The 21,483-nt window shown below is 34.9% G+C and overlaps 2 protein-coding genes across 3 annotated transcripts; both read left to right on the top strand.

The window, feature by feature from the left end:
* Window positions 1-12,691: 12,691 nt before the first annotated feature.
* LOC132170699 (kinesin-like protein KIN-14I) lies at window positions 12,692-18,856 on the top strand. The gene is made up of 19 exons (XM_059581778.1): window positions 12,692-13,054; window positions 13,208-13,374; window positions 13,471-13,614; window positions 13,807-14,043; window positions 14,142-14,213; window positions 14,503-14,571; window positions 14,844-14,921; window positions 15,075-15,206; window positions 15,298-15,379; window positions 15,520-15,615; window positions 15,729-15,902; window positions 15,987-16,093; window positions 16,200-16,380; window positions 16,616-16,775; window positions 16,871-17,124; window positions 17,241-17,404; window positions 17,501-17,698; window positions 17,917-18,404; window positions 18,508-18,856. The coding sequence occupies exons 1-19, from the start codon at window positions 12,922-12,924 to the stop codon at window positions 18,641-18,643; spliced, it is 3,072 nt and encodes a 1,023-aa protein (XP_059437761.1). The 5' UTR covers window positions 12,692-12,921; the 3' UTR covers window positions 18,644-18,856.
* Window positions 18,857-20,023: 1,167 nt separating this feature from the next.
* Window positions 20,024-21,449, top strand: LOC132172607 (uncharacterized). 2 transcript variants are annotated; one of them, XM_059584137.1, is made up of 5 exons: window positions 20,024-20,197; window positions 20,291-20,378; window positions 20,482-20,546; window positions 20,630-20,689; window positions 21,261-21,449. In XM_059584137.1, the coding sequence occupies exons 1-5, from the start codon at window positions 20,093-20,095 to the stop codon at window positions 21,390-21,392; spliced, it is 450 nt and encodes a 149-aa protein (XP_059440120.1). In that variant the 5' UTR covers window positions 20,024-20,092; the 3' UTR covers window positions 21,393-21,449. The 2 variants fall into 2 exon arrangements, with proteins under 2 accessions (XP_059440120.1, XP_059440119.1); XM_059584136.1 differs by having other exon boundaries at window positions 20,473-20,546.
* The last annotated feature ends 34 nt before the right edge of the window (window positions 21,450-21,483 follow it).

The following is a 21,483-nucleotide window of genomic DNA, read 5'->3' as shown; positions in this document are numbered from 1 at the left end:
GAAATGGAATAATGCAGAAAATATATTAAAGATAAATGAGCAGATTCGAGATTGCTCCTTCTCCTACAACGTCTCAAGCCAGGAATCTCTATGCATATCCCATCTAATGAGAGTGCCCCCCATTATATCACCCATTCTGTTAGAATATATTCTAACAGAATGGCCACCTGGATCCCTTCCCCAAGGTTCTAGAAGTGCCGAAATACAAGTACTGGAAATTACATAGAAAGGCCTTGCAAAACGCAGGCTTTAACAAATAAAACGCATGCATAAAATTAACATAAAGTGCAGAAGAAAAGAGGACAACTGTACTCCCCAACTTTCCCTTCTTCCCCACGTGTCTTCTTCTTAGACCTTTCCTTCTATACCACTTGCTTGGCTGTGAGGTCTTCTACGTGTACCCATAACACATGAAACCCTAAAAGGGTAATAAACCTAATAAGGAAACATAATAACATAGAATATAAAATATTCTAATATTCCCCTCAAACTCAAGGTTTAAACTTGATTTTGAGAAGGAGAAGAATTTTTTTTGGGAAAAATACAAAAAAAATCGTCTGAAACTAACAATACTCATTGTGCTTTTTAAGTCTTAAAACTCTTATTTCATATGATTTTACTGGAAAGTAATAATCTTTTGTATAATTTTCAAGCCTCTGTTTTTTCATTTCTAGCAGACTCTCTACATGAGGTTCCTAAGTTTAGGAAAAATGTCAAAAAAAATCACCTACAGCAAACTCCCTAAATGAGCCCTAAACATTAGGATCGGTAAAGTGTAGCAATCCTTATTTGTATTGAAATAGAAAAAATTCAATTCTCTCCTCTCACATCATAGCTACGCCATCCCTCATCTTCTCTCGCACCTCTCTTTCTCTCTGCAAAACATCAAAACTCCCATCTTTCTTCAACCTGTGTCTCAAACTTCATCTATGTTCTACACATCTCTCTCTTCTCTCCTCTCTCATCTCTCTCTCCAAATGAAGAAAAAAATATGTAAATCAAGAAGAAGCCAAGAAAACCCTCATTACCGTACGAAGAAACCAAGAAGAAGAACAAAGATTATGGTTTCTTCTCCTCTCCCCTTTACCGCCAGTAATCAAAGACAAAAATAACCCACCTGTAATCGAAGCAAAAACACCCGCTGGTTTAAAAACTAATCTGAAAAATCATACTAGCAATCAAGAATCTACAAAATTTGCAAAAACATGATTTGCTTCAGCCATGGTGCCTATGAACACATCCATAAGACAAAGAGAAAGTAGACTGAGATGAGAGAGAAAATAAAAGGTTTTTGGATTTTTTTTTTAAATAAAAGTAAAAAATATATATATTATTTTAATGATATAAGGAAGTGTTAAGGGAATGTATTGTGGAATGTATTTATAGGGAAGTAAAAAGTAGTTTTGATCCTTATATTTAGAAAAAAATAACGAGAAAACTGCTGAGAATGCTTAAATATCTCTCAATTTTATTCCCCATTTTAATCTCATTGTAGTTCTCTTTGGATTTGATGCATAATCCCTCTTTTCCGCTGTCCAATTTGCAAAGAGCATTACACCTGATTATTGCCATCCAGTCCTTTGTCTTGTTCGTACATGCTCCCTTGAATTGTTTGCTTACTTCATAATATGGATATTTCCCCTTTATTCGAGAAGATTCACCTTGAGTACCTTTTACAATATAAGAAAGTTTTAAAGCCAATTAGACAAAGAAAGAAAGAGAGTTTGCTATTCGATAGGATCTTGTGTATTTAGAATAGACACCATAGTAATGTGGATAACGATAATCTATGTTTCATTATAGCAGGAGTCCAAAATGTCGGGAGAATCGGGTGAGCGTGCGAAGTAAGTAAATACTTACGACTGCTTTCTTTAAAAACATGCGATATGTCAGCTAACTGAGCACGCGTATGTTATGAGTATAATTACTTTTACGCCACTTGGTAATTGCCTTGATAACTGATTAATAAGATGCATTATATGACATGGTATACTGGTACGTGCGGTATAATGACCATGAACTTACTATATATACTTGATTATATGGTTAAATGTGTGTGTGTTATATGGGCCTTGGATCTAATGGTTGTTTCGTGACCGCCGCAACCATGTTTGATTGGTGGGTCACTACAAGACGTACATCATTAGTAGTGTGGCCCACCCGAAATTAGACTCGGTCGGGCTGCTAGTGTTCTAGACGGTAGCGTACAATAACCAGGACACCGATATTGTATTACAGGTCTCTCGGGACAACGCCAACCCTACTGAGAGCCGGTAATATCTTGGGTAGACCATACATGATAATTATGACCTATTAAAATATTAGTTTTCTGCATTAAAACTTATAGGTAATTGTCGCTGGAATTACACATGCACATCTCTAAAACCAAAATTATATTTTCATGGTGTAATAATAGAGGCAACACTGCCAACACCTCAATTGCTTACCGAAATAAACACGTGTCTATTACTGCTTATAAATCAGAGCTCATTTCATACTCAACTGTGAGATTTACTTACTAAGTCTTAGACTTATGCAGTGTTTGCGGCTTGTTATGTTATTTATTTTAAAAGTGCTTTTAAAGGAAAGAAAGCTGGAGACTCTACAAGGTTTGATTATTTGGATTAGTCTCCCAGTCTGTGATTGGTGATAGTACATGCATGCCTTAATATTTATTTAGATATCTCAGATTTGTTATTTTCACATTCCGTTACAATTACTCTCAGTATGCTTGATGAACGATTCCTTCAGTTAGTTACCAGTTAACTCAAGTGGAAGAATTGCTAGTAACCCTACTAAAATGGTCAATGCCAGTTTTGGGGGTATTTCAATTCACCATAAGACTATGATGATCATCTTGAAAGTTCTACCCATTACGTTGAGGTAGTTCAAATTTTACATGCTTCTCATGTACATTCTTCTCTTCACACGCCATGAAAATCTCCAAAAATTGATCAATTATCTCTTCCTTTATAAATATAAAATTCTCCTTCACCGTATAAATTCATTACAAACATTTTTTAGAAGAATTTGATAAAATGTCATGTACCCCAAGGAAATCAACATCGTCAACTTTTTCAACACTAAAATCAAATACTTCACTTTTAGGGCTTTCATCAAGCACATAATATGTAGAACTTTCATAAAAAATTTCAGTACTATCTAAGAGATTTATCTCTTCCAACGATTCCTCTTCTTTAGAATGGATGCCGTAAAATATTGGAGGGATCCAATATGGTACCTATTCTTCCTCTTGATCATATGACAAAGAACTTTCCACAAGATCTTCATCATTGATATTGATATCAAAGGTTGGTGGAGAATCTCAATCCACGAATCTTTGTGAAGTACCTTCAACATGTTCATGAACATTTCAATGTTTGAACTCCTCATCAATGAACTCATCTTCTTGGAACTCCTCATCAAGGAATTCATCTTCCTCATCCACATTAGATGTATTTGGTAAGTGAAATATTTGGGGCTTGCGAATAACGGTCAAGGTGTTGCGCCGCGGACCTCGGGCATCAAACCATACTTTGTTCCATTGAGATCGCACCGCACTAAAGGTACCCACGTCATCTTCATCCACGTAACATAGAGTTGGTTGATGGCGACAACCGTTTAGAACACCCATGGTGGCAAATTGATTGGCGAAGGCCTCGATTTGGGTGTGCAGTACTTGCTCCCCTATCCGCTCGGCCATACCAGCAAATTTCTCCTCCATGTGCTGCAAACGAATCATCAATTGATCCTAATGTGGTGTCTCCTTGCACTCGTACACATCGTTCAAGTCTGCAAAAGGGTTACTCCTCCTGCGTCCTCATAGAGCCATGGAAAGTAACTTAGGCTCTGCTAAGCCTATTATGAAAATTCCTAAAATAATAAAATTACAATAAAATAAAATCCTAATTTAAAGAACGTAATTAATGGAAAAATAGAATATGTCTGATTGCTGGAATAAAAGTAAAAGTTTTCTCTCGATAAGGTAGAATTATTTTTTTGGCTGTGTTGGGTGTTGATAAGATAGGCCATAGGCCGGGGTATCCTCACTTGCAAAATGATGCGGAATAATTAATGTTAAGATGGAATTATCCTATCCCATCATACAACTTAATTGTATATATATGTTCCTCCAGAGAAGTTACCCCACTCAAAAGCTCTTTTCTTTTGGACTAAAAGAATGGAGTTGATTAGAAAAATCATCTTTTTTTTTTCTTTCCATCCCAATGCCAGTTTTAAGTATAAGCTAATAAAGGTGATAGTGCCCATTATTTTGACAACGCATTGGTATAAGGAAAAAGGGTTCCACGAGCTTTATCTTCTCATTTTGAAGACTAAGACAACTTAAAAGGCCCAGTCTGTGAATCAAGATAAGCCTTTTTAGGACCATTTCCCCCTTTTTTTCCGGTTGGACAACGATGATTAATGTATTTTAAAAACAACATTTGATTGTTAGTTCATCACTCACACACATGGGACTGTATAAAAGTAGTGGATATCTCAATTTCTGTCCTAAAACCTTAATTTTTTTACTTTCTTTCTTTCTTTCCTTAAAAAGTTGACTTAGCTCAATCGACTGAGAACCACGCCTTATAAAGCAGAAGTTACTAGTTCGAATCTTTTCTCCCCTCTCCCCTTGTGTGGACATGTAAAAAAAGAGAAAAAAAAAAAAAGAATAAGAAGTTGACATAACAACCTGTAAGATGGGCAACCTATATATAGTATTAGGGATATGTTTGTTGAAGTGTTTTGGAGGGGGTGTTTCTTGTTTTTGGTTTGAAAAAGTGTCCTGATGTAATATAAAAGTGCTAACTACTTTCGTGTTTTTATGAGTATTTTATGTTTCGTATTGTTTGTTAATGTGCCACATCAGTGTCACAATATGATTGGCGTTAATTTAGCACATTAACAGATTCTATCAACTTTTCTAACGACAAGATTTTTTTTTTTTTTTTTTTTTGCTTATCCAAGGGAGTGTTTAGTACCCTAATGAACTATTTGTCAAAATTCCAAACTATAGAGGCCAATTCAGCATTTTTTTTCTTCATATTTTATTTTGAGAACAAATATATATATATAATTTCTTCTGGTGGGTGTTTTTAGTTGGTGTGAAATATTAGAAACAAAATGTTACAACAAAGTACAGAGTATAATTTGAAGGAATGGGTGGGAGGGGAATGTGAGGAGCAGAAGGGCTGCCCTCTCAACCCTCATGATAGTTTGGTCGGCTCAAAAGTTATGGAGTCACTAAAAGATGCAGGAGTGCAATGCTTTCATGATTTACTGGGAATGTTGGCTGCCCCACCCATAAATAAAGAAGACAACCTATGATGATATTTCTTCTCCTCTCCCTTTCTTATTTATTCACTACTTTAATTCTTTGTTTAATCAAAAACAAAACCAAACCAAATCTTCCAACAACAAGCACTAGGTTGGAAGCTCAAAAACCAAGGCCTAACTGCTGCCAAGTTTGGTCTCTTAACAAACTCTTTCTCTTTCTTGGAAATAAAGGCTTGGCTTTCTTAATGTATCCAAATTTTGTTAGATTTTTCCACAGATTTGTGTGACTGTGTATGTGTTGTTAGAGTTAGGCTGGTGTTTGCTTTCCAGGAGGGGGTATGATCTGTATTTGATCCCCAGAGCTTTCTTACATTCTGGGCTGCCAAAATAATTACTTTTTATCCTCTGGCAAACAGTATATAATCATTACAATGATGAGCTTTTAACTTTGTTAAGATAATGGGAACTTTAAGGTCTTTTGCTATGTGGGCATCTTTAATGTCAAAGGTCGTAAGAATTACGTGTATTTTAGACACATGTCAGTTTAATAGATTTGCTTTTAAAAAAATTCTCCCTACCCAATTAAAAAAAAAGTGAAGAAAAATGGTCCAAAAAGCATGAGAACATTAAACTTTTCAAATTGGTATAAACCCATTTGTCAAAAGGTGTAATTGAAAAGCTTTATATATAACTCTACTTAAGTTTCTTCGACCAAACTTCATAAACAAATGCATTATATTATTGTATGAGGACGAGGTTTGTGTTTTTTCACCAGCATGATTGCTTAAATGATACTTTTTATATGGGGAATTATTTTTTGCTTTAGTTGGAGACCATCATGCACCCAAAAACCCATAATTGTTTTGCTAAGCAAAAAAAATTATATCAAGGGCATGTTGGTACTTCAGTTCTGTGCTACCTTTCGATAAGATAATGACGCATGTGCTTCCATCTTATGATGTGGCTCACCATCTTCAAGGCATGAATCTGCACATTGCTGCTGCAGAAAGTGATGTGAACCTTACATTGTGATTTCATGAAGATAAATCATATGTTATGGGTAGCATCACCCTCCTGGGCTCACATAACATGTGATTTTTCATAAAGAAAAAAGCATTTTACCATGTAACTTTAGGCACTGAAATAATTACTGTGACAGATGAGCTTCCTTGAAATGGCACTTGCAATTATAATCCAACAATTAACCCACCTTTATTTGCACCTTTAGGAATGATTATCCATTCTGCATGTGCCATGTTTGTACCATTATAGAATCCTCTGAAAATTGCACAATTGTGACGTGTTAGCCAAATTGCTTGGCTCCGAATTTCTAGCAATTTGAAGTCCAAATTATTCAGATTCGGATAGCAAATACGAGAGAATTACTTGCCCAAAAATATAGACGGGAGTCCAAAATTTGCTTAGGTAGATTAACCTTAAATTATCTCTCACATTTGCTATCAAAATTATTAGTGGGGATGTCTATCCCAAATTGCTTACAAACATCACCAGCTTTCTCCATTTACAGTTCATTTATTTTTGCTTCAATTAACAGCACATTTTGGGGGACACTATTAAGTAATGTGACAAGCACAAAGTCTGTATCAAGATGTGATGTGCCTTTTCTTTATCTATTCATTAATTTGTAATTGTTAAACAAATTGCTTCCAAGGATTTTAATTTGCTGCTTTTTTAACGATTTCGATCTTTAGAAGGGATGTCCTACTTTGGCAAAGACTTGAACCACCAAGAGTATTGTTTTTCTGATAACCATAATTAGCCCATTTTTATCCACCTTGGGGCATTTGAAATAGGCCAGGTGGGAGAAACATGTTTCTTACCAAATAGTGATTCATTAACATTTCGTTTGTTTCAAAGTAAAACTTTTTATTAAACATGTTTTTTTCTTTTTTTTTTTATATATTTTTTGGTGTTTGGTACAACGGCAAATGCAAATCTTGATTAAACCAAAATATTTTCGGTTGACAAAAAAACCTCTTTTAAGTTGCATAAAATGGTTTTTTTTTTTTTTTTTTTTTTGTAAACTATTTTTTGAGTTTGAACTTCTCCTTATTGCACACACTCTCTCTCCCAATTTATTCTTCCAGCCAAAGGTCATCGTCGTCGCCATCACTGATTTTTTATATGAATTAAATGTCAAAAAATATTTTCAGTTGAAATTTTTGCTGAAAATATTTTCCAACAAAAAAAAAATTTACATCGAAGCAAACGGAGCCTAATTTTTTTTTTTTTTTTTGAATTGGATTCCTAACATTTGGCAATAATTTTCGAATACCTATTATTGTTCTTACAGCACATAATTGCAAAAAGTTTTAATACTCTTCAAAAGAACTACAAACTGATATAGTATATAGATTTTAATACAAGTTTTTTACAAACTGACGGACAATTCACGTATTAATTAAATTTTGTAGCTAAAAATTTGTACCCATATAACATGACTATCACGTAAATTTATAAGAAAGTTATAATAAATACAGTAATATTCTAAATATTTTCCATAAAAAATTGTCAAATATTTATTACTTGCACTGAATGCCATGACATATATGTTATAATACTACATTAACTTTATAACATATAAATAGTAATACAAATTACTCAATCATCATTCCTTGATCAAACTATGCAGTGGCAAATCTCCAGCTTCTTGAATTCTGGATTTTACTTTTCTTTTTTAACTCCTAATCTCCAACACCTACACGTATCACGCGCTTCAGGTGCCGGTGGTCCTGTGCTAGCTGCAAAGATTTTTCAGCTTGTCACACGTTGCCGGCGGTTGTGAAAATTACAGAACAGTCCAACCACAACAAGACGCGTGGGGAGATAGAAACTTCTGTGTGATAGGTGGCTAATTTTTATTGGCAACTTTTCAAAGGTTGTGCTCATTGGCATTTAGAATCAGATTCTTGTGCTGTGATATGCGCCCGTGAAAATGGGTCCCGTTGAAGGCGCTCCAACGTGGGCCTCAGTGGTATCCGAACCTTGTGGCTCTGGTGCCGAACCAACTATTTGAATTTTTTGAACGTTGAAGCCACCAAACATCCGAATTGACAGCTATGCCCTCATATCAGTGTTCCTAACCTTTATATTATTCTAATCGTGGCTCATGCTTGTTGGCTATCAACTAATTGTTAAAAAAATAAAAAAAAAACAAAAAAAATAAAAGGATTCAATGAGTTTAGTTATTACAAATTAGAAATCCCTTTTTATTTGATTTAAGATGGGTGATGGCACTGATGGGGAAGAATTTTTATAGGAAAAGAATGAACAATTTAGATGAAACGTTTTTAATTTTATCGGTTGGTTTTGCAAGACTTTTTCCTTACATATGTAATGAATTTAATTATTTAATTAATAATTTAATATTTCACGTAAAATATGGAGACAAGATTCGAACTTAAAACGTATGCTCTAATACCATATTAAATCACTAATTATACCTAAAACTAAAAAAATAATTAATACTTTAAAACAACATACCTTAATCTTAGTAAATTAGCATTTTTGGTTGGTCCGTAATGTGGCAACATCTGTTGGGTAACTTCCTTTGTCAGATTGGAAAAAAGAGGCAGAAGTTGATTAGGGTAGGATTCCAAGAATGACAGAATGTGTTACTTGGATCACAAGGCCAAGGGTTCTTGTGCTTTCTCTGGTTAATTCGATGATCATTGTGAGCTTGGATAAGCTGTTGGGTAACTGTTTTCAACAACCATTCCACTAGATGAGAAGGACATATTGCCTACCAACTGGTGGGACATTTTCCAGCAACAATTGGATGTATTAGATGATTGAAATTGCTTGCTTTTCAAACCTTTTTTACTTGCTTAAGTCTGTGTTGGTATGTAGCAAATTTTCTTTATGCTTCCGTGGCTTTGAAACTTAGCCAAGATCACCAGGGGAAATTGCTCAATTTAACCATTACACTTTTTCTTTTTGATCGTGTCTCACCCTTTATTCATACTTGGATTCTTTCGAATGAAAAATTCTGATTTTAAATTGTAGAGTCAATGATCGAATTCATAAGCTTGCTCTGATATTATGTTAAATTACCACTTATTCTAAAAATAGATAAATTTACTTCATTTTCTAACAGTTCTTGTTTTCTTCCATGAATAGGATTTTGCTTACATTCTATACAAAAAAAAATAGAAGAGATTTTTTTTTTCGAAAAAGAGAGTTAAATTAAATATGAACCATTAAAAAAATTATAAAAAATTATTATTATTTTTTTTTTTTTGTTTACAACATCTAAGTCAAATTCCCCCTGGATATGGGTACATGGTTGGTAGTCGTGCTCACCTTTATTGAAAGTTTGTCTCCTTAATAGAGGTGAGAAATAAAAAGGAGGGGGGGTTTTTGTAATGTGGTAATTCAGTATAGAAATATGGATTAAAAAGGACTGGTTTTGTCTTTCATATAAAATCATTCACCTATTTCTCTCCAAATAAATCTTTCACCAATCACTTCATCATTGAGGTCAAATACAATGCTACAAAAAGGTTGCTAGTAAAATTTTTGTCAGCATTATGCTCTTTTTGCATTGGCAATCGTACCAATGGAGCTTAGGTCAAACATTTAGTATGATTCGTAATGCTAATGCACACGCATTTACATGTATAATTCCATTTGTTCATCTTTTGTAGACTATGTTCTTTTATTCTTTATTTGAAAAACATGTTTTATGGGGTCCGTTTTATTCTTTGAGTTGTCTGTTAATATTTTTATTTAAAAAAAAAAATTAAAATTGTTAGAACGTTGTATAGAGTATACAATAGTGAGCGACTAAATATAACATACTTGAACCTAAAATTAAACTTAAATTTTTAAGTTGAGCAATATCTAAAGACTCTAGACATGATATCAAGATTGATAATAATGCGACCTATGATGGAATGATACATGCACAAACAAGATCCTATAGAGTCAAAATAGGTTGTTTGTGCTCTCAACATACTAGGTATAAGGTTTTGGGAGAGCCAACCTAGATAAACTATGCATAAAAATCTGTCTCACCTTTGCTTTTTGAAACCTTTCCCCCCTCCACACAATATAATAAGATGCTTTTGTGATAAATAATGAATCCCTATTTCAGAGAGTCATATAGTTTGTCGTTTTCCTTCTTGGTTTGAATCATAACACTAGGAGGACCTACTAAATTGAATCTACTAAGTAGGTGCTAGAAGATGACTTTGTGTGACGTTAATGTGCAAAGAGCACAAGGGAAATGGACAAATCCACCCACTTGCATAGTCTTAGAAGGACTATTCAAACATTTGAATAGTTTTTTGAACCATGAGTGGAGGGATTTATTCCATTTTGGTTGTGGATATAGCGCTATCCATCACCATCAAAACCATATGCATCATGCATCAAAGTCATTGTGATAGCCATGTTTCTTTAGATGAATTTTTAGGGTAGGGGGCGGAACCAGATGTTTTTTTTAGGAGACGGATATAATTTTAAATTAAAATTCTTTATAATTGTTTGACAGAGAACTGTTATGTACTGGACAAGTATTTACTTATTATTCTTTAAAGTTGATGTGACGTGATCCGAATATGTGAGTAATAAGATATTCTTGGTGAATGATAGTGTTCTTATTTTTTTTTCTTTTTTTAAGGAAAAACTTTCACCGGTTAAGAACAACCCAATCGAATTGGAAAAATATTTGTAGCATATATAGAACCCGCAAATGTACACAGTGAAGTATAAATAGTTTGAGGTTTACGTTACGCTCACACCAACTAAATTAGGATTTTTGGCATTAGTAAATACATGTTTTTAATTATCCAAATATAAATACATATTTGTTAATAGTTTTTGCCTTGTGACAAAAATGGGAGACTAATTAAATTTTTAAATTGATAGTTTTCTATAATTAATCATACAATCAATAAATTAAGTAGAAGAAAATATTTTTTTTGGAAAACATTTTGCAGAAAAGGATAGATTATTAAAGTAAAGGGTAGCAGTATTAACAATAGTATTTCTATAATTAAACTAACATTACTCTACAACTAAATGCATTTAAAATGTGCTAAAATAAATAAAGACTAATTAGTAATGATAATATTTTGGATCTAATTTGTAAAATGACTTTCATCCCCATGAATTTTTAATTTACTACTACTTTGAATAAAAATTCACCTCAAAATATCTCATCCAAACACAATAATCTCCCAAAAAATGTCGAGTTGTAACCTCTATCAATTCATTTAAAGATACTTGGCACCAAAAACATAAAGAAAGAAAGAAAGAATAAAAAGCAAAGAACCTTCAGGGAGAAGGAGAATTGATCAAAGGGGACAGAAAGAGTTGTAAATAATAAATATTGAATTAATGCTACTTGTTGGAATTGTCATCTGGCATCATACAATCCAACTTGTTTCCCTATTGGACCGACACTAATCCTATGTCTTGTTACTAATATAATTAACTATTAATGTTTTTTTTTTCATTGAAAAGGCTAACATTGTTCATTTTGGGTGGTATACAAAAACACTTGCTATGTTATTTAAGGAAAATGTTTTCTTTTAAATTGGGTTGAAACTCAGCTTATTAAACAAATATATGTCTTAAGAATATATAATTTCCATAGTCTATTTTTAAAATACATTTAAAAATTACATGCTAGGGACATGTCATTGTTATAATTTTGGAAATATTTATATTATTCATCTCATAAAACTATATGCTCTAACAAAACAATATCAGAAATATAAGGAGGAATGTCTTCCATCCAAATCTGATCTATGACATGTTTAACGGTTGCTTTGGCTAAACCATGAGCAGCAAAATTTACCTCTCGTTTGACATGAACTATTTTCCAAACTGACACAATTTTAAGCACGGCTCGGATATCTTTCACTAGTTGCCCATATCTGCTCTATTTTTTTTTCTGCTTGATTTGACAACATTAACTATTTGAATTTTAGTAAACCCAATACAAATAGCAGAAGAATTCTAACAATCATCAACTCTTTCAAATTATTAAACATGGTGGGTGTTTTTTTATTTTTTGGTCTTGGCGTTTTAGAGTTCAATGAAGTAGCAGAACTGGCCGGATCTAGACCACTGGGTCGGGTACAAGCCCATTTTATGCCCAACAAATCTCAATCTGGAAATCCCACGCACCCTTAAATTCGCGTAAAATCACATTCCAATCACTTTTAACCGCTACCTTACTCATTGTGGCACGTATTATGCACGCGCCATCAACGCAACCGGGATAGGGACAAAAAAAAAGGAAGTAAAAAAAAAAAACAGTTTGGATTTTGAAGCTGGGGTGGCTCGGGGACAGGTTCGGGAGAGTAGCTTTGGGGAAAGAGAGAGTATAAAGCAAAAGAGCAGTGAGTGAAAGCACCCACTTTTGTAGTGAAAAGGAAAGAGAGAAAAAGAAAGCAAAAGGTCCATGGCGAATGTGACTCTGTGTGTGTGTATGTGTGTGATGAATTGGTAACAAAGAAACCTCAAACAAACACCACCAGCAAGAAACATCATATCTCATAATCAAAAACCAACCCCAACTCCTCCAGATCTTCTTCATCTTCAAAGATCATATCGTATCATTTAGTTAATGCTAGTAAGTTTTGTTTGAGTTAAGCAAAATATATTTTGATGAGTTCGTTGGCGTCGACGACGGAGGGGGCATTTTCGTTCTCAGTGGCGGAGGTGGTGGAGGATGTGCTCCAACAGCACGGGAGTCGAGTCAGAGGTCTTGATCTCGAGTCTAGAAAAGCTGAGGAAGCTGGTATTTTTTTATTTTTATATTATTATTTTCTTTTCGTTTCTTGTTTCATTTTCTCAGCATCCAAACAGAGGAAAATCAGTAAGTTTGTGTTAGTTGTGGTGAATGAATGGGAGCGAGTGGTTGATGGGTTTGTTTTGTTTTGGTGATTGATAGCGTCGAGAAGGAACGAAGCGGCGGGGTGGCTGAGGAAGATGGTGGGAGTAGTGGGGGCTAAGGATTTGCCGGCGGAGCCGTCGGAGGAGGAGTTCAGGCTGGGATTGAGAAGTGGGATCATTCTCTGCAATGTGCTCAACAAGGTTTACTCTGGAGCTGTGCCCAAGGTTAGCCTTTTCCTCATCCTTATCTTCATTTCAATTCTGTGTCTTTTTTGTTTTTTCAATTTGGGATGTTTAAGCAGCAGTTTGATTTCTTTTCAGGTGGTGGAAAGTCCATGTGATTCTGCTCTGGTTCCTGATGGGGCCGCATTGTCCGCATTTCAGTACTTTGAGAATGTGAGGAATTTTCTGGTGGCTGTGCAGGAAATGGGAATTCCTACGTTTGAGGCGTCTGATCTGGAACAAGTATGTATTCAGGCTTCAGGGATCAGGATTCTCAAAGAATTAGAGAATTTAGTATCTCTGTTTTTCATTAACATAGAAATTTCTGTTACTTTTAGCCTATTTTTCACATACATCAGATGCTGAGGATCGAACAGCTATGGTTTACGGATAGAAATTTGTATAGTAATTCAAAATAAATTTGTTAAATTTCAGGGAGGGAAATCTGGAAGGGTTGTAAATTGTGTTCTGGCGCTTAAGTCCTACAGCGAATGGAAACAGACTGGGGGAAATGGGGTATGGAAATTTGGTGGAAATGTAAAGCCAACCGTGTCAGCAAAATCTTTTGTGAGGAAAAATTCGGAGCCCTTCACGAATTCCTTGTCAAGGAACTCCTCAACGAGTGAAAAATCTTTGAATGTGCTGTCCTCAGACATTGATTTTAATAAAATGGTTGGTAAGCTTAACTTTTTTCATTTTAGGCTTGTTTATATATTTACTTTGCCAAATTGACTGAAGAAGCTTGAATTTTGTTGGATTTTTACTTGCAGCCTGCTAATGGTTCCTTGAGTATGCTTGTTCGTGCGGTTCTATTGGATAAGAAGCCTGAAGAAGTTCCAATGGTAAGGATTAAAATGTACAAGCTGCTGTTAAATTGGTGAACTTAGCTAAGAATAATTTGCTGATCAAGTTGGGCCTACTACAAATGGTACCATGTGTATCAGTGTGCAAGGACATGAACTACGAACCTACTTTGGATAGATTTTTAGTAATTTTTTTACATTGTATAGTTCCATTCAATTCACTACTTGAAAAGGCCCGATTGCCCTTTTCAATTTGTTGCTTATCCCATTACAGATGCTATTGCTACTACTTATTTGTGAATTAATATTGCTCCTCTGCATGAAACAGTTGGTTGAATCTGTGCTAAGTAAGGTTGTGGAGGAGTTTGAGCATCGCATTTCAAGCCAATTTGAGCTGGTATGTTAGCTTTGGTTGTCCAAAACTATCATTTTTCTTTCTTTTTTCTTCAGCAGAAAGAAACAATTTGGGCAGAGAGATCCTTTTTCAATATGGATTATGCGATCAAATATGCTTCGACATTCAACCTAGGACTAGGAATTGATGCACATTCCAAATCAATAAACATGTTCTCTTGGATCCTAAACAAGTTTTTTTTTTCCTCTACTTTTCCTATAACTTAATTAATACCTATCTGACTCGTTATTTATTCATTTATTTGTAACCATTAGATGAAAACAACTCCAAAAGATATGGCTGTTTCTCATGGCAGCAAATCATTGTTGAAATTTGCTTCTGGTGATAAAAAGGTAATTTGTTGTTCTTTACCATCTGAACAGGTACCTAACAATTAATATACACTGGTGAATCACTAGAGAAAGCAGGTCTTCAATGTCATAGCCTATGATTGGAATATAAATTGGATTGCTGACATTTTCTTTATTGTTTCTGTAATATTTCAGAATGAAGACAAAAATGAGAAAGTGATAAAGAAAGAGGAATTTGTCCCAAAAGCGCACATTTCTGATGAGAAATCAAAAAGTCAACTCCTGAAACAGAAAATGGCCTTTGATCAACAACAAGGAGACATTCAAGTATGAACAGTACTGGCATATCCTCCACCATTTCCTATTTTCTGTTTCTTTAACTGCTTAGTGCTGTAAGGCTAATCTTAAATTTCTATAGGAGCTAAAGCATACTCTTCACGCTACAAAAGCTGGTATGCAGTTTATGCAAATGAAGTTTCACGAGGAGTTCCACAATCTGGGTAGGATTCAGGAAGAAATTGTTCTTTGTTTATTGGGTTCTTTCTATTTCTATTTCGTTTCTGTTCTTTCTGGAGGGGTGTTTGAGAAGGGGAAAAAAAGGCATTTTGTCTGATTTGAAAATTTGTTTGTTTCTTTGTAGGTATGCACATTCATGGCCTAGCTCATGCTGCTTCTGGGTATCATAGAGTTCTTGAGGAAAATCGTAAGCTATACAATCAAGTGCAGGATCTCAAGGGTAAGAATATCACTGTTTTCCTGCTTGGGATAAAGGAAAAAGGAAAATCACTGACTGCCTAAAGCTTAAGTATTCAGAATGGGATTAAATGGTTTTTTTTTTTTTTTTATCAGGAAGCATTAGGGTTTACTGTCGAGTGAGACCTTTCTTGTCTGGGCAATCAAATCATTTCAGCACCGTGGATTATATAGAAGATGGAAGTATCACTATCAGTACTCCATCAAAGCATGGAAAAGGCCAGAGGCCTTTTAGCTTCAACAAGGTCTTTGGGCCATCTGCAACTCAAGGTTGGTAAGGTTTTCATATAGATACTATTCAGATACGCAGATATTAACATTAAATTTACAGTTTTATCTCCTAATGTATTGCAGCGGAGGTCTTCTCTGATATGCAGCCTTTGATTCGGTCTGTTCTTGATGGTTACAATGTTTGCATATTTGCATATGGTCAAACGGGATCTGGAAAAACATTCACCATGGTAGGGTGCAATAAATTTATTTCTGAGGATATGATATAATATGTGCATTGATGTTTGTTTATCAAACTATGCAAATGTGGCTAACTTTTGTTGCTTACATGTCTAGTCTGGGCCCAGAGAGCTTACAGAGAAAAACCAAGGAGTAAATTATCGGGCTTTGGGCGATTTGTTTCATATAGCAAATCAAAGAAAGGACACTTTCTGCTATGATGTTTCTGTTCAGATGATTGAGATCTATAACGAGCAAGTTAGGGACCTCCTTATCACTGATGGAAATAACAAAAGATATCCTTTGCAAGTTATTTGGTTTTGTTACTGACATGGCTATGTAATTAGATCTTGATAAATCAATTCAACTTCTCAAGATAGCCATAGTAGGCTGAAAGCTCTGAATATCATATTCTTTTTTGAACTTACTGTTATTGCAGTTCAATACCGGAAGAAAGTTCAATATACCTTGATTATTCAAATGTGGCTAAGAATCCCCTCCCATCAAAATGCTTTCCTTAATTGTTAATACATTAGAAATTCGTAATAGTTCTCATAATGGACTTAGCGTACCAGATGCAAACCTTGTGCCAGTGTCATCAACGTCTGATGTTATTGATCTGATGAACCTTGGACAAAGGAATCGTGCAGTGGGTGCAACAGCCCTAAATGACCGTAGTAGCCGCTCTCATAGGTAGGAATCGATATACTTGAATCTATGGATGCTTCTATGACAATATTGTTTAGTTTGGCTGATTTTTTTTGTTCTTTTGATTTGTACCTTTGCAGTTGTTTGACTGTTCATGTTCAAGGAAGAGACTTGACTTCTGGAAATATTCTTCGTGGCTGTATGCATCTGGTTGATCTTGCAGGAAGTGAGAGAGTAAACAAATCTGAGGTGACAGGAGATAGACTGAAAGAAGCACAGCATATAAACAAATCTCTGTCAGCTTTGGGTGATGTGATAGCTTCCCTTGCTCAAAAGAATCCGCATGTTCCATATAGAAATAGCAAACTCACACAACTGCTCCAAGATTCACTTGGTAAGGTTAAACTAAACCATTTTTTCAAAGAGTGGAGGGGAACAATATTCTCTCTTTATGGGCTTATTGCTTGAAAGATTATTACTCTGATTTTGAGATTGTACTTATCATTTTAGGAGGGCAGGCCAAAACGCTGATGTTTGTTCATATAAGCCCTGAGCCTGATGCTGTTGGAGAAACAATCAGTACACTTAAATTTGCAGAGAGAGTTGCCACCGTTGAACTTGGTGCTGCCAAAGTAAACAAAGATAGCACAGATGTCAAGGATCTCAAAGAACAGGTTCTTACACTCTCTTTGTCTCCTAAATTGTCCTCAATAGTAATTTTAAGAACCTTGTCCATTTGTTCTTACACTCTCTTTTCAATTTTTCTTCAGATTGCCAGTCTTAAAGCTGCATTGGCAAGGAAAGAGGGGGATCCGGCGAGCACACCAAATTCTATATCTGGAAGCTCTGGAAAATACAGGACAAAAGCTAGTGAGCTATCACCTTTTCAATCTAAAAAGCAGGATTCGGGTTTTTTGGGAGATCACAATAGCTGCCGGCAACCAATGGGTGATGTAGGCAATATAGAAGTAAGTAATGTCCCCTGATCATGACTCCATAGATCTTTGACCTTCCATTATCTGATAGTATTTATCTAGAGCTGAATATGTTTTTCTACTTTTGATTGAAGTGCTAGTGTGAGGGCGTTTCAGTAGGAGGATAGAAGGATTTATCACCATGTATAGACTGGCAGATTTGTATCTTGTTCTGTATCCTTATATAAAAGTATTCAATTGCTATTCTGCAGCATAATAGCAATTCTGCCCTGAGGCGAAAGACGCAAAGTTTTGATCTTGACGAGCTATTAGCAAATTCACCGCCCTGGCCTCCGGTGAATAGTCATGGCCAGAATTACGGGGAGGATGAGAAAGAAATGGGCTCCGGCGAGTGGGTTGATAAGGTCATGGTAAACAAGCATGATGTAAGCAGAGTTGAGAACCCTTTAGGAAGTTGGACAGCAGATAATGGGGACTTGGCTGATGTGTTTTACCAGAAATATCTGCCAGATTCCTCCAAAATTTACCCAGATCAATCCTACAATATGTTCATGGGAAGCAACCAGTTTAACATTGCCAGTACTGATGAAATGGATGATCTTGATGCCGCCACCAGCGATTCTTCGGAGCCAGATTTGCTTTGGCAATTCAATCATACAAAACTTACTGGCATGACCAATGGTCTAGGGGCAAAAACCAGGAAAGCCAATCCAAAGCAAGTAAAGAGCCCAGAATTAAGGTAATCTAAAGTTGATGTTTTGTTACTATATACTCCATTTTTAATTACTCTCTGCAGGTCAATTTAGCATGCGTTTTTGACAAGTTATGATTAACTTTTGCAGCAAGAATGCCAATGCTTCTTCTCTAGGCCCTTCACCTTCAAGAAAACTTCCAAATGGGGTAGGCGCCCATCTGCAGCGGAATGGGAGGCAGCCAGCTCCAACGGATATGAAACGCAAAGCTGGGAATAGAAAATAGAAATGTACTTAGACACGTTAAGTGGGTTGATTTTTACGATTTTTTTTTTTTCTTTTCTTTTTTTTTTTCATTTATTTGAATTCGTTGGAGAGGGAGGGGAGTTTTACTATATTCTTCATTTTCATTTTTTTGTTGTAATCTAATATATAGTTGAATGCACAGCAATAATTCCTGTTGCTTGTAATTGTCTAGCTACTGATTGAGTTCATTAGATACTTCCTGCCTGAGTGGATTGGATTGGATGACTCATGTTTTCGTTTACAGATCCCTACTACTTTCCCCTCTATTCTTTGCTACTAATGAAACATAAAACCCTAAGTTCAGAGGCTAATTGGAGCAAATCAAGAATTGCCAATTGCAGTGTCCCTTGGTTTTAGCTGTGACCAATTCACTTTTTTGGGTTTAAAATGATCAAATCAATCCTTAAGGTTTAATTTGTTATTAAATCACTCATTCCATCCTGTTTTCATTAAATTTCTTTGCCCGTTTTAAAAATATCGCGACATGCGTAGACATTGCACAAATCATTGGCTCATCTGTCTTTGACTCATCTCATCTTACAAATCAACCATTAGATTTGTGGACTTATATGAACTCCACATAAGTCAATTATGAATCCCACAAATCTAATGGTTGATTTATTGATTTGATTTTGTAGGAGAATATTGGCCAAAAATAAAAAACTTTTTAACCTCTAGCATTTCCCTTAATATTATGATTGATTACTGTGTCATCACCACTTAAAAAACCATGTAAGCAAACCACTCAATTTGATGTTACAAAAACAGGTGAGTGTGATCTTATTAGGGGGAAAAATAGAAATTGAGTATGATTGACAAGTTTGTAAGTGGAATTTCTCATTTGTTACATGACATTTATCGCGAGATACTAAAACGTGAGCTATCACGTAGCAGTCTACATGACATTTATTATATTTACAAATTGATGTGGTAATTCACGTGACACTTACTTTATGGATTACTAAAATGTGAACTACTATATATCACCCGGAATATAGATGTTTACTAAGAGATTATAACATTCATTCTTGTCAGTAATTAGGTTGAATTATAATTTACAAAACCAGTTTTTAAGGGGTAGTTCAATCGGCTGAGGACCACACCTTATAAAGCAGGGGTCACTAGTTCAAATCTTTCTCCCCCTCTTGCGTAAAAAAAAAAAAAAAAAAAAAAGTAAGTTGCAAGACCAAATGTAGGCCAGAAATCACCCACTTCAAGGACCACCACATTGCTTTTCATATATGTAGGCAAGTTTTGTGGCCACCTCATTCGCTAAGAAACCTCTCGAACCTTCTAGCCACGGCCTTTTTCAGCTACTTCTCTTTTTGGCAGAAAATATCTTGATTATTTAATACAAAACCCCCTCCCCCACCCCCACGAAGCCACTTCCAATTAAGCTTGAATCCTTAATTTGTCACAGTTTCCAAACATGTCGGACGTTGAAGTAGGGCTTCATGGTTATTACTCTGTGCTTGGTCTGAGTAACCAGGCCACTGAAAATGAGATCCGCTGCGCCTACCGCAAGCTTGCCATGGTAGGAATTACAAGCTTCATTGCTTTTTCTTCGTTTCATGCACATGGGTTTGGTTTATTTAATTACTATGATCGTGTTTTGTGATTTTTGAAGAAATGGCACCCGGATAGATGGTTGAAAGATCCAGAGGTTGCCGGAGAAGCTAAAAGGCGGTTCCAAGAAATCCAAGAGGCTTATTCAGGTATATTCGAAAGAAAAAAAAAAAGAATTGAAGATATTAATTATAGCCTTTTTCCAATTTCTTTTTATTAATTTTTTATGTTACAAAACACCAGTTTTGTCAGATAAAGGAAAGAGAACAATCTATGATGCCGGATTGTTTGGTCTCCTTGAAGACGATGATGATGAGGTCAGTTTTCTTTTGTTTCTGTGTGTACTTTTCATTCCATTTTGATTTCTTGAATGCTGAATATTATGGAGTTCTGGCAACAGGGATTCATTGATTTCATGCAAGAAATGATTTTGATGATGCAGAGTGTGAGAACACCGCAGGTAATTTCTTTTTCCTACAACATCAATGTTAGTTCAATTTTTTATGATGTTATTATAATTTAAAAAATAATATCCACCTAAAATAGGAGCATTTCTCTTCTCTTTTACACATTAATAATGTGTAATTTAAATTTTTATTTTATTGGGTGTTAAATTAATAATCTTTTAAAAAACTTGAATTGATAAGAAAAAGCGGTTTTAATTATTTAATTAATATTTGTAATACTTTGCTTTACTTGGTTGAATATTTTAATTGAAATGAAGAAGAATCTTAACAGTTGGAATTTCAATTCATACCTTTTATTTTGACATCAATTTAAATAATTATTTATGTCAAAAGTTTAAGCTAAAAAAAATAAGTTAAATTTAATTTGCGTATTGCCTTAGAAGTTAATGGTTAAATTTAAATAGATTTAAATTGACTGCAATTGAAAGTTCATGGATTCAAATTGAGAGATTTTAAAATTTAGGGAGTTTATCAAATCGCATGATAATTCAGGGGTTTAAAATAAATTTACCCCAATATTTTAATATAAAAATTAACATTTTTACTGAAATTTTGATTTTTTAGGAAGTGAACTCTTTGGAGGATCAAGAGAGGTTGTTAATGGACATGATGGGGGAGGATGAGATGGTGAAGTTTGGATTTGACTCGAACACATCTGAGAGCCCAAGTAAAAGTAAAAGGGCAGGTGTTTTGTAATGCTTCCTTGTATTATTTGATCTTTAACTTAGCAATTAAGGTTGTGATCATTCTTCTTCCCAGTTTTGATTCAATTGGTTGGGTCTTCGTT

The sequence above is a fragment of the Corylus avellana genome, chromosome ca2 (genome assembly GCF_901000735.1).
Source record: "Corylus avellana chromosome ca2, CavTom2PMs-1.0".
In the NCBI taxonomy this organism is placed as follows: domain Eukaryota; kingdom Viridiplantae; phylum Streptophyta; class Magnoliopsida; order Fagales; family Betulaceae; genus Corylus; species Corylus avellana.
The sequence above is the reverse complement of the archived record's forward strand: the minus strand, read 5'-3'. Positions and strand labels throughout refer to the sequence as shown.

Bases quoted from the DNA above. Each gene is read 5' to 3' on its own strand.
- LOC132170699 (XM_059581778.1), top strand. From the start codon at position 12,922: ATGAGTTCGTTGGCGTCGACGACGGAGGGGGCATTTTCGTTCTCAGTG. The intron at 15,903-15,986 runs GTTGGTAAGGTT...AATGTATTGCAG, and splicing joins TGGGCCATCTGCAACTCAAG to CGGAGGTCTTCTCTGATATG. The intron at 17,699-17,916 runs GTAAGTAATGTC...GCTATTCTGCAG, and splicing joins GTGATGTAGGCAATATAGAA to CATAATAGCAATTCTGCCCT.
- LOC132172607 (XM_059584136.1), top strand. From the start codon at position 20,093: ATGTCGGACGTTGAAGTAGGGCTTCATGGTTATTACTCTGTGCTTGGT. The intron at 20,547-20,629 runs GTCAGTTTTCTT...TTCTGGCAACAG, and splicing joins TTGAAGACGATGATGATGAG to GGATTCATTGATTTCATGCA. The intron at 20,690-21,260 runs GTAATTTCTTTT...TTGATTTTTTAG, and splicing joins AGAGTGTGAGAACACCGCAG to GAAGTGAACTCTTTGGAGGA.